At 39.9% G+C, this 11,330-nt stretch overlaps 2 protein-coding genes across 3 annotated transcripts in view; both read right to left on the minus strand.

The window, feature by feature from the left end:
- syd (JNK-interacting protein syd) overlaps positions 1–5,998 on the minus strand; it is a 232,877-nt gene extending 226,879 nt beyond the window's left edge. Inside the window, exon 1 of the mRNA XM_071689053.1 lies at positions 5,424–5,998. The gene's annotated coding sequence lies outside the window, so the exon portion shown is untranslated. The remainder of the gene's footprint in view (positions 1–5,423) is intronic.
- Positions 1–6,613, minus strand: part of LOC139763223 (uncharacterized) — an 11,091-nt gene extending 4,478 nt beyond the window's left edge. The window contains exon 1 of one of the 2 annotated variants that reach the window (XM_071689079.1): positions 6,545–6,613. In XM_071689079.1, coding sequence (XP_071545180.1) covers positions 6,545–6,598 — 54 coding nt within the window. In that variant the 5' untranslated portion in view covers positions 6,599–6,613. Of the gene's footprint in view, positions 1–1,516; positions 1,639–6,544 lie in introns of those variants that run through there. The other variant, XM_071689080.1, reaches the window with a different exon arrangement.
- Positions 6,614–11,330: the final 4,717 nt, after the last annotated feature.

The following is an 11,330-nucleotide window of genomic DNA, read 5'->3' on the forward strand; positions in this document are numbered from 1 at the left end:
TCTGGTTATATCTTTGCAGACGCATGATGCTTCCAGTAAAATAGTTTCCTGCTGTTGTTATCTGCTGGTCAACAGACATCACGGAAGGAACTTTCACACATTTCACATATTTCCTTGTGATGTGCGTCTCGCGTGTACAGTTTTCTGTCGTGCTTCTCATGTATCGTACTGTATCAACTAGTCTACTGTGGAGCTTATGGCCATCATTTTGTTAATGTTGTTCTCATGTATCGTACTGTATCAACTAGTCTACTGTGGAGCTTATGGCCATCATTTTGTTAATGTTGTTGCAGGCTGGCCGACTGAAACACAGTGGAACTTTTGAAAGGGATGACATTCAGTTAGATACATTTAATTTACTGTCAGAGTTACCGACTAAATGAAGACTTTTTGGTTATCCTCATTTTTTCCCCTCATGGACACAGCTTCAGCCACTACCTATGGTCGTTTTGTTCAAATGATGTCGTTGCTTAATGTTGTCCAACGCCTCTCGGAAAAAAAATCTGTCAAATGTAAGCCGCTCACTAACTAAGCAGCAAGGGATAAGGAAATCATGATAAATACAGTATACAAGTGATCTACACACGTTCCAGAGGTACCTGTATACGATATGAATATTTTAAGATGTACTTGAAAGATGGAAGAAATGCCTGCTGATGCACAGAACACCAAACTCATTTGAGATGACAAGACGATTATTTTCAGTCGGTTATCATTATCAAGAGGAAATCATCAAATAGACCCTCTGTTCCTTTGGCAGGTATCCTTCTTATATCTCAAAAGATATACTATTGGCACCTGTTTACTCAACGACATGCTGAATCGTCATTCCGGTGGCGCGAGATTTGGCCTCGTAAGTCAAAATTTATTCAATATTCAGAATATCTTGCGGGAAAGAAAGATATAATAACGAAGACACATTATGTAGATGAGACTGGTAAACAACAGCTACAGTTCAAATAATGATAACACAGGTAGGATACTCTCAATATCTAAGAATAAATGAGTGTCTTCGAAAACGTATCCTTTAAGTATACAGTAGACTGTCACTGTTTTCAAGATGTTTGAGTTTGATCTCTTGCTGTGCAGCCACATGTCTACTATGAGATGAATAATGGTAAGAGATATGTATTCACTTTATATGGCGACTAACACCCGCAGCGGTAAACTGCCGAATAAGAGGACAATCTATACATATCACCTGAGCAAACTGCCAGTGATAAATGTAACGTCCAATGACTCATCGTGTGGCCGATTCATATTCGGAAGTCGGGAGGAATCATACTGCAACCATGATTTCGATAAAAAATAAAAAGGTTCCTTGGCTGAATGTTAGCATGGGGTAGCTCCACGTTTATCATAAAAAATCGTCACGGCAGCTACTGCTGAAGGACGAACAGAGATCAGCAAGTACAGTATACCCGGTAGACTCTCCCATGATAAACATAATTTCACTTTTTGCATGAAATTTACACACACAAAAAAAGGTGTCAGCGCAAACAAGTAAGGTACTCACCGTACGGGGACTGGCGTGGGACTGGTAAGTGTCCTAGGATATAACCTGCCCTTTATACCCCATGAAGTGTTTTTGTCCTTAGCTGCCAAACGCCAGCAACACTGTCGAATGTTGGGAAATCTAGTTCTTACAAAATCACTCTTAACTCACTTCCTTACCTCTTCCTGCTTCTAAAATCCTTTAACCAATAAATCACTAAAACTCTCCCAGTGGTGCGAGTTCCATCTAGGTACAAATGCGATTCTATATATACATGAACAAATAACGAACGTAAATAATCGTTGCCAGCAATATATGACGAAGCGTGAAAAACTAAGGCCTTGAAAGGCCTGGTGGCTGGTCTTGCACACTGTCCAAGTGAACGAGACAATGTTTGAGTGCTCTCACTTGTTTCCTGTGCGACCGTCTATTGAGAATTCTTACGTGTTTGACGTAATATAAAATGAATGTGTTGAAGTATCAAACTAGAAGCAAACTTCCTTGTAGTTAATGGGTACGCTATGTATCACATCACCATAGATGGAGATTGGCGTAAACCAACAACAATCCGTGCAAAAAAATTTGGAAATGTCAAAGATACAAGTGGCGTTAGTCGAGCATAACAACAAGAGATATTCTACTTTTGTTTCTAGGCATGTGTGTGTGTGTGTGGGTGTGTGTGTGTTTCTGGCCTTCGTCTGCATGTGGTAAACTCATGAACAGGAAGCTACCTTCAACGAGGCTGAATTATCATCAACGGATGTAAAGGAGTACAGCGCCGCCAAGAACCTTCCCGCTACAAAAGACCCACTCTTAGAGCTGAATGAGCCCCATAAAAGGGATCATCGGTATATATACATATATATATATATATATATATATATATATATATATATATATATGATACCAGTCGGACTCCAGCCGCTACTAGTAATTGCGAGACAATAAAATCACGATAAAGGCCCTTGGGTTGAGCCTCAGGACCTACTACCCTCCTTTTCTTTTTCTGTTTTTCCTGACCTTCTCTTCTTCACAGCACTCATAAGGAACCTTCAAGAATCCAACCACCTTTCTTGTTTTAAAGCAGCCAAATTCACCCTATTCCCGCTACCTCGAGCTGTCGGAACCTCGGGTTTTTGCAGACCCGACTTATAAGGGCAGAAAGGTTAAGGAAAAGGGAAGAAGAAGGATGGAAGTAAGGAGGTGCCACATCATTGTGGCTGGTCTCCACAGAGAAGCTATAAAAAGCAGCAAATACGAATCACAGGTCCAGGCTTTGGTGGAGGGGACAAATGCAGACAGCTCAAGAAAGCAGCGGCCAAAATAATACCTGTAGAATACAGAGGAGTAGCAATATCACGGCGAATAAGACATCTTTTCCAATAAATGACAGTCAGTGAAACTTAGATTTGAAAGTGAAAGCGATACAAAAGTACCATCTTAATGATGTTACTTTACATGACCAGTCGTGTTCCTTGCTAAGGAAGTTATATTCCAACTCGGTAAGAGAGTGTTATTGGGAAGAATGCTGAGACTACTGTAGTATCAGCTAATTTCTTATTGAACATTTATTTAAAAAGTTTCAAAAAAATCACCTAATCATACGTCGATCTGAACCTCTCCCGAAATTTCAAGGACAAGTTGTCCCGGACCCAGCACAACGGCCAACATCTTCCGATATATATATATATATATATATATATATATATATATATATATATATATATATATATATATATATGATTTTCAAAGACTGAAAGGACATATCTCATGCTTCTGTTGGTGTCTCTTCCAAAGGTCAAGATCACTCATTGATAAGGGAGGACGCGGACACCTGAAACCGGCCGGGCTCTGGTCACCAAGAGAACTGGCTGCTCTCTCTGATCACGTACTCTGTGACCACGAGAAGAGGATCACCTGGCCACTTGTGTTCTCAAAAGGAGTACCAGTTTGCTCTGTGCTCAGAGAGATCCACCTGGGTATCTGGCGCTCACGAAAAGAATAGGCGGGGCTCTGTGCTCATGAAGAGATAAAGGTTACGAAGATGAAGTACAAAAGCTGCTCACGTCAGATTTGTCATGCTTGTACAAAAATATCATGTATATTGTACAGACGCCTCTTCCACCCGTACAGCGCGTGCGGTCCCCGACCAACCTGCAGTGTCCTTTAAATAGGCTACTGGAGGCTCTGTTATATTGCAACCCATCCCATGAGGATGACGGTCTGGTACATTATGTGCCTGTCAAAAATGTTCAACTGAATATTCCCATAAACATATATCTTTATTCTAAATTATATTTACATGCATAACTATCTACCTGTTTCTGTCTGTACACTAATCATTGTTACTGTCCTCCTTCATCCACTGACGTAAAGAAGGAGTACATTACTATTTGCCTATCCATTTTTCTTCTGGTCAAAGACTTATCAGACATATCCACCTCTTCCATCTTGGAAGAACACATAACACACGTTTGAAGTCCACACAGTCTGCACACACTTCACGTATTAGAGAGAGAGAGAGAGAGAGAGAGAGAGAGAGAGAGAGAGAGAGAGAGAGAGAGAGAGAGAGAGAGTATGCATGTGATCAATTTAATTACTACTGTTCTGTATATGTTAAGATCCAGTTCTTCCCGAGTCAGTAACCTTGATATGTGTAGTGTGGGTAGTTTTTGTAGGAAGAGAATCGTTTTCCTCACCCATCCGTTCAGGTCAGAAATGTCCTTGTCACTTCGTTGTTTTGTCATGCTTAAAAAAAAAAAGGAAAACTTGGTTTCTCCTTGTCTACTACTGTGTATTATACTTATTCAAAACAAAAAAAACTGTGTATCAACCAGTTTATAGTTGCAATCTCAAAAGGAATGTTCTAAGTATCAATGCTGCATTAAAGCTACTGCACAGTACCGTTATTCCTACTGCTACAGTTACTAATTTTACAATAGCAGGGAGATTGTGGTGCTGACGGGTTTAGTGAACCTGCCTTTTTTTTTTTTTTTTTCTTTTTGCGAGCTCATCTAGCGGTATGCAAGTAGATCCAGCTTGAACTGGGCAGCGACGGGCCCTGTCTTCGGTCACGGGGTACGCCTAGCTCTTATACAGCTGACTAATGGTAAGAATACGAATGTTAGTAGAGGACTATTTAGTTTAGACAACGTCATCTTACATATATTTCGCAGTGACTTGTGCAAGAGGGTTGATCACCTGACAGAGCCGTAGAGATCTGATTTGTCACCCGAGCGTCATACGACTCAGCAGGGGTTCCCATGCCACCCTCACTGCCTGCTTCAGTACTGTGTAAGATATGTTAACATCTACTCGTGTCTCTGTATATTTTCCTCCAAGTGTGATTTGTTACTATTAGAATTAATATTAGAATTTCATCAGCTTAATAATTTTCTAATGTTCTCTACACCCGCTGACATGTTTATGAGAAAAAAGCTAAATATGATAACTTTTTAGACCACTAATTGTACAACTTGCCTCTACTACCAAGCTGCCTAGACGACTGTTTGATAATGTCATTTAGGCCAAACTATTGGCTTCCCATACCATCAAGTTCTAAAAGAAAAAAAAATGAGAAGAGGCATAAAGTCGACATACAAGTTAACAGACCAGCCCTGTTTGATCCATGTGTCAATATCAGGTCATTCACCTACAAGAAAGTTCACCAGTCTCGGCAGGGCAGTGCAAGGGCTGTGAACTAGATGCAAGATAATTATCGGACTAGATCTGTTGGATGCTTTTGAAAAAATGGATTAAGCTATGAATCCGGCGTGTCATGCAGTTACTTGCTTTACTTTCAACACTTTCGATATTTTCTAGTGTAGAAAATCATTTGTTGTAAATCCAATGCTTCAACAGATTCATCCATACAAAATCATTTCTCCATTACGAAAAGATCATAGAAAATAAGTCAAAGTGAACTTACCGGAAAAAGTGTTCTTATATTCTCGTGTTGCTGTCGTGATGATGGAAGTAGGTGAGGCACAGTCCCATGTTGGTTATCACTAGCCTTACTGTAACACTTATCATACTACCATGTCTTATCATACACCAGCGATTAATTTGTTTATATCAATATCAAACTGTTCACTAACTTCCACAACAATGTTTGTCAAGATAAATTTAGATGTAAATAATAACGATTTTAAATGTTTGTCAATAATGAGTGGTAGACTACTGGAGTATGTTGCTGAGTATTGGCAAAATAGGCTGGATTACTTGGTGCAACTAGGCCGAAAAGGATTTTCCCAGCAGTCTCAATATATGCTTATTCGTCACATGGACACTCACTACAGGGAAACGTTTCACAACGCACACTGAAGAAAAACAATATAAATTAACTTGGCAAAAGTGATCCAGTCCTTAAAATTCCCATTTGATTTACAGTCACATCAAGAACACACACCATCACTGAAGTTCTCCTATTGTATCGTTCTGAGCGTTAAATTCTCTGGAGTAGCGGTCACTCTTCCATTACCTCCAAAGCCAACCTTGTAAACAATAAACTTGGCGACTTTCGGCCAATCAATGGCTTGGACACAGGCATAAAATTGTCCACCAATGACACACTGAGTTACATACCGAGTGGGTGGATCAGAGTCTTCTTAACCAATGATACATGGTTTCCATAATGACGTCAGAGAACGGGAAACCAGAACCACCCGAGCGATTCGCAGATCTCAAATTCCAATACAAATTCAAATATGCAATGGTTGAAAACAATTACTAATTTCCAACTTCTAAAATGTGAGATATTCAAAATGAAAAAAGTTATAAAAAGTTATGAGCGCATTTGATGTGGAAAAACACAAAATATCAAAATTTCAAATGCATTTTCAAAGGTTACGAAGTACGGGAGTTACGATAGGCCTAAGGGGGAAGGATCTCTGATACCAAAATTACGAATCTGAATCAGGAAGCCTAAACAATGTTCCTTGGGCTGTTACCTGAATACACTGGAAATTTCAAAGTGGCAGTATAAAGTGAGCACCACTGCTTACATTACTCCCACAGCCAAACTTTTCAGAAGCCAACCTACATCCTCACCTTCAACTCCAAGGTCCTTTTGTCACACCCAGCGGTCCGGGAGGACACTGTCATGACGCAACACGCGAGAAAATTACCCATAAAAACTTAACAGTCCGTGCACAGTGGGAGCGGGAGCAGCGCCAACTTCACTGACCACACGGTAACAAAGAATATGGGGCATGGCGGACATGCCTATTGCTGACTGAATTCATGACAATAATTTAAGATACACTATTTCTGGGTTGTACTAATCATTTTGTAAAAACAAAGTGATGCTACACTTTAACCATCAGGACTGAAAAAGAGTTCTTTGATCAGTATCATCAAACTACCTTCATCGCTTTATGGTTCCAAAAATATATCGAGGTATTTGAATCGCTGAATAGTCTTCATCCAACAATATTCATGAAATATTCAGAAACAGAAGATACTGTTCGTACATATAAGGTTATCAAATATGTCCTTTATTAAAATGTCCACGCAGACATAACGCGTGACCTTAATCTGTACAAATGTTAGATCTACAGTTTAACATCACAGACTTGGCAAGTTGGCCATCTTATATTTCCTGGCGCAGCTCGTGAGCGTGCACGACCTTCGAATTATCCTGAACCTCTATCTGTCTTAGGAAGGTGTTCCATGTTTTTTTTTTCTTTTTGACTGGTTGGTTATATCTCGATGTTGATGGCCCATACTGACCCCTGTAGTCAATAGACCTGAACCAGAAATCATTTTAACGCAGGATGATATTTTAGGAAAGTTCCGACATGGTCTGTCAGTAGGGAATATGAGTGTACAATACTCATACAGACAACAAAGAGATTAGGTGCAAAATAATGCTGTCGACAGACTTAATGCATTATAATGCTGATCATATCTGTATAGACAAATATCAGCTCTGATCATATCTGTTTAGACAAATATCAGCTAAATATCAATTCACAGGAAGACTGTTTGTAATAGGGTAAGACATTGCATGGACAATTTACCGTCATTTGAAATATTGAAAAAAAAATTGTATTCCGTAATCAAAGATGAGTATTAAACCTAGGCTTCTTAGGGAATTTGAGAATATTCCATGGATTTTATTTTGCCCTTGTTCACGCTCATTTTGATATATTTTTTCTTTTATATTTTAAGCTGATACATGCATGAGAATTATCGCCATAGAATAATTAAGATTCTTTAAATAAGTATACATTATACATGGATCTACGTTTTTCATTGGTACATGAATCACAGAAGGGACCTAAATAAAGATATTATAACTAAGAATTGCACAGTTAAAATCTCAGTTAATGCTTGCTAAATCAAGCTAGGCATCCGGGTGTTAGGTCAGAACACATCAAAGCAAGCAAGAAGCAGCAGCAGGAGAAAGTGTGGTGACCCGGACCTGCTTGTAGACACCAAGTCGGTCGTCAAAAACTTGTCTATGCGCAAGATGGCGTTCTATTGCATTTATGGATTTTTTTTTTTTCTTGTCTCGCTAAACTTTCTCTACACCGCTGATTTCCGCTTAACTTTCTTCATAGCGAATTCCGGTAACATTTTCGACTAACTTTCTCTACAGGAAGTCTAGCATTTCCGCTTAAGGCTCATTTAAGACTTGTTAATAAGTCTTTTCTAACTCGTACATGTCATAGGCTTTCTGTAGTTAAGGGTTTCCTTTCGACTTCATTTTTGCATCATCAGCAGTGGATGTGTTTATCTTTTTCTAACGCATGGGGATAACTAATGATGTGATTAAAAACCATACGAAATTCCTGGGCGTGGAGCAAATACCAGAGATTGTCTGTTATACACGTCTATATTGTTTGGGAAACCTACATAAATATGTCTGTTGCCAACAGGTGGTTAAGTAACCATAAGAAACATATGTGGTTTAATACATATGTTTATATTTCATCTATTCGATTACTGACTTACCACTATTTCATCATTGCGCTAATGTTGCAACAGCTGTGGCAATCCAAAAATCCACACGAATCTTTTCTTTCATGTAGATACATAACTATTTTTTTTATGGAAGGGAAGAACTTTACTGGAAATACAGCCTCGTCAAAGAACTTCCGAAGGAGTATGCATTTTTCTGCTACTGAAAGCAGCCTTGGCTGCAGGAGTCTTTAAAACGGACGTGAGCAACAACAGAACTCCTTCAATCGAAATTGGTCTTGGGGTAAACTGGACTAATCTTGCAAGTGGTCAAACGGGGAGCAAGTAGTAGTGGTAGCCACCTTCGGCAAGGCTTTGTTATCGTCAGTTTACGGAAAGTAGTTTTGTCGAGCACTTTCTTGTTCCATCAACCCTGCTCCTGCGAGAGGTGCTGATAGGCTTTGGGAAATAACTGATTCAAATCATTCTTTTGTTACATATGTTCACGTTCATTGTGTTACATGCGAAATAAAACACGCTAGTATATTTTTCTTCATAAATGTGCAACATAACGTGTTTGTACATTTCATTCGATAAAATGTGGAATATAATATGCTATAGTACATATTCCCTTCTCTCTATAGTTATATTACCATACATAAGTACTACTGTTGCATACATGGGTAAACAAGTGAAACTGTCCTTTATGAGTGAGTACGTATCCTTTAGATGCATAACCAGACAACATCGCAAGACTTTGCAGAATTCTCAACGTATTACCTGCACGTCGAAGAAGACGACTGAGAGGGGCGAGAGTGGGTGGCTGGAAGTCCTCCCTTCCTGTAATACTTTCCAAAAGAACAGAGCAAGGAGCTAAGTGAGGATTTTTCCCTCCATCGCTCTGTCATCTGTTCTTAACGCTACCTCACTCATACCGGATGAGGATGACCCGCCTGGTGCAGCTTTTGCTGTTAGGTCTTGTCTTGCCTTCGTGTTTATCTGCCAACATCACCTCGTAGGTTCTACTTCGAAAATACCAGAAGGAATCTTTTTTTTAATCCCTTGAGAATTCATCTTTTACCTTTTTTTTGAAGAGAAGAAAATAGAGTAGAAGTCACTTTAAGCTCGGTAGTTCGTGAATCTGATATAACTTACCCGGGGGTGTTAGTGTTGTATGTCATCATTACCAGCACATCCTGGCCCTGTTGGCATAGGCAAGAATGTGCAAGGGTCTGTGTGGGTATATATTTCTCTAGGCGGAGGTACCACTAGGTGCTTGAGTCTTTGCCTCAATGACCTTCGCTGGAGGACCAGGATCCGTCGTGCCCGTGTGGAGGACATTTATTTCACACAGAAATAAGATCTTTTTTTTTTCTGAAGATTTTCTTTTTCAGTTTCCGTGTCCTTCATCTCTGACTTCTAACCTCTGAAGGAGGATTTGGACACTCCACCTGTGTACCTCTGAAGCCAGAGAGACCGTATGAAGGACAGGTGGAAATTCGTGTAGTTCCAAAATAGTTTGTGCGTGTGTGTGTAATTACCCAGTTGTACTGTACCGTGAGGGAAATTTACACTCGTGGGACCGCATCTCTCGAACAGTGTCTACTGTCATACAGTTTCTTTGACTTATGTACGTTCTGTGTATGTGAGTGTTTGTCGAAGACCCCCACTTATAAGACTACGTATCCGGTCCTGTTGTCTGAAGCTTAAAAATCTGCTATATAAACAATAAATCATACATGTAGCAAAAAACCATGTAGACGCTTAGTCAGCCAAGCTTTCTACACACCAAGCTTTCCCTGCCTGCCTGCTTGGACCTGCGAAAATAGTTAGTCTGGCGTGGGCCCCACAAAAGACATCAAGATTTCCAAAAGTGAAACTGACGAGAACCACTGCAGGAGATTTCTTACTTATAGTAATATTGATATTTACGTACGACAGATTTAATCAAAACTTCGTGTTATGGCTGGAGATTGTGAGGTGAGCATGACCCAATCTGGTCACTTGCTAAACATGCACCTTCACCTCAGTAAATATTATCACCACAACTTTAAGAATATTTCTCTTACTATCCTAAATATGTATAAACAGAACGTTCAATACACTCACTACTTTTAAGACACGTGCAATAGTTGGAGAACATAACACAGACAACTTAATTTCAGTAAATAAAGATACGGAATACGATTTACAGTCACGGGCCGTATACACAGCGTCGGGTGAATGTAGTCTTTGAATTATCCTTAACACCTGAAGGACGCGTTGAGGATTTTCCCACTGTACGGAAGTACGATGTACGCAGGTTGACGAAGACGACCAAATCGACCCAGGCAGTTGATAGGCCCAAAGCTCAACCAACATAGCAAGTTGCAGATCCAGCTCTGTGCCTCCCCACTACCTGTATTACTTGCCCTCCTGACTCCATCGTCTCTGTTAACGACTGGTGCTCTTTTCAGTGCGTTGTATGTTCTAGCTATGGCCTACATGACGACGCAGATAGTTTGCGGAAAAATTCCCTATCCAGGAACGTGAATGTGATTGTATTATTTGCGAAGAAAAGGTCTATTTTCTTGACTCTTATCCTAAGCTAGGATACTAGAAAAATAGCAGGTATAATGTCGGTTCCCAAGACCCTCTCACACAAACTCCTTCGGCATATTTCCCGCGAAATAATACTCCCATTGAGACCTTCTTTCACTGTCTCATCATTATTACTCTGCATATAATCAAGCTGAATTTCAGTAGCCATATATCAGACCAACTCTGGATTTGGTATAGGTGTCCTTGAAAGACTTGAGGAAGGCTTCATCGCTCTTTACTTTCCACAAACATATTCTGGTATGAACCCAGTCCTTTCAGCAAACTGTTTACATAGATTAGCAAGTGCCGTGTGGCACATCACTGATGCCCTCAATCCATCTCGAGAAGGCTC

The sequence above is a fragment of the Panulirus ornatus genome, chromosome 46, assembly GCF_036320965.1.
Source record: "Panulirus ornatus isolate Po-2019 chromosome 46, ASM3632096v1, whole genome shotgun sequence".
Taxonomy (NCBI): domain Eukaryota; kingdom Metazoa; phylum Arthropoda; class Malacostraca; order Decapoda; family Palinuridae; genus Panulirus; species Panulirus ornatus.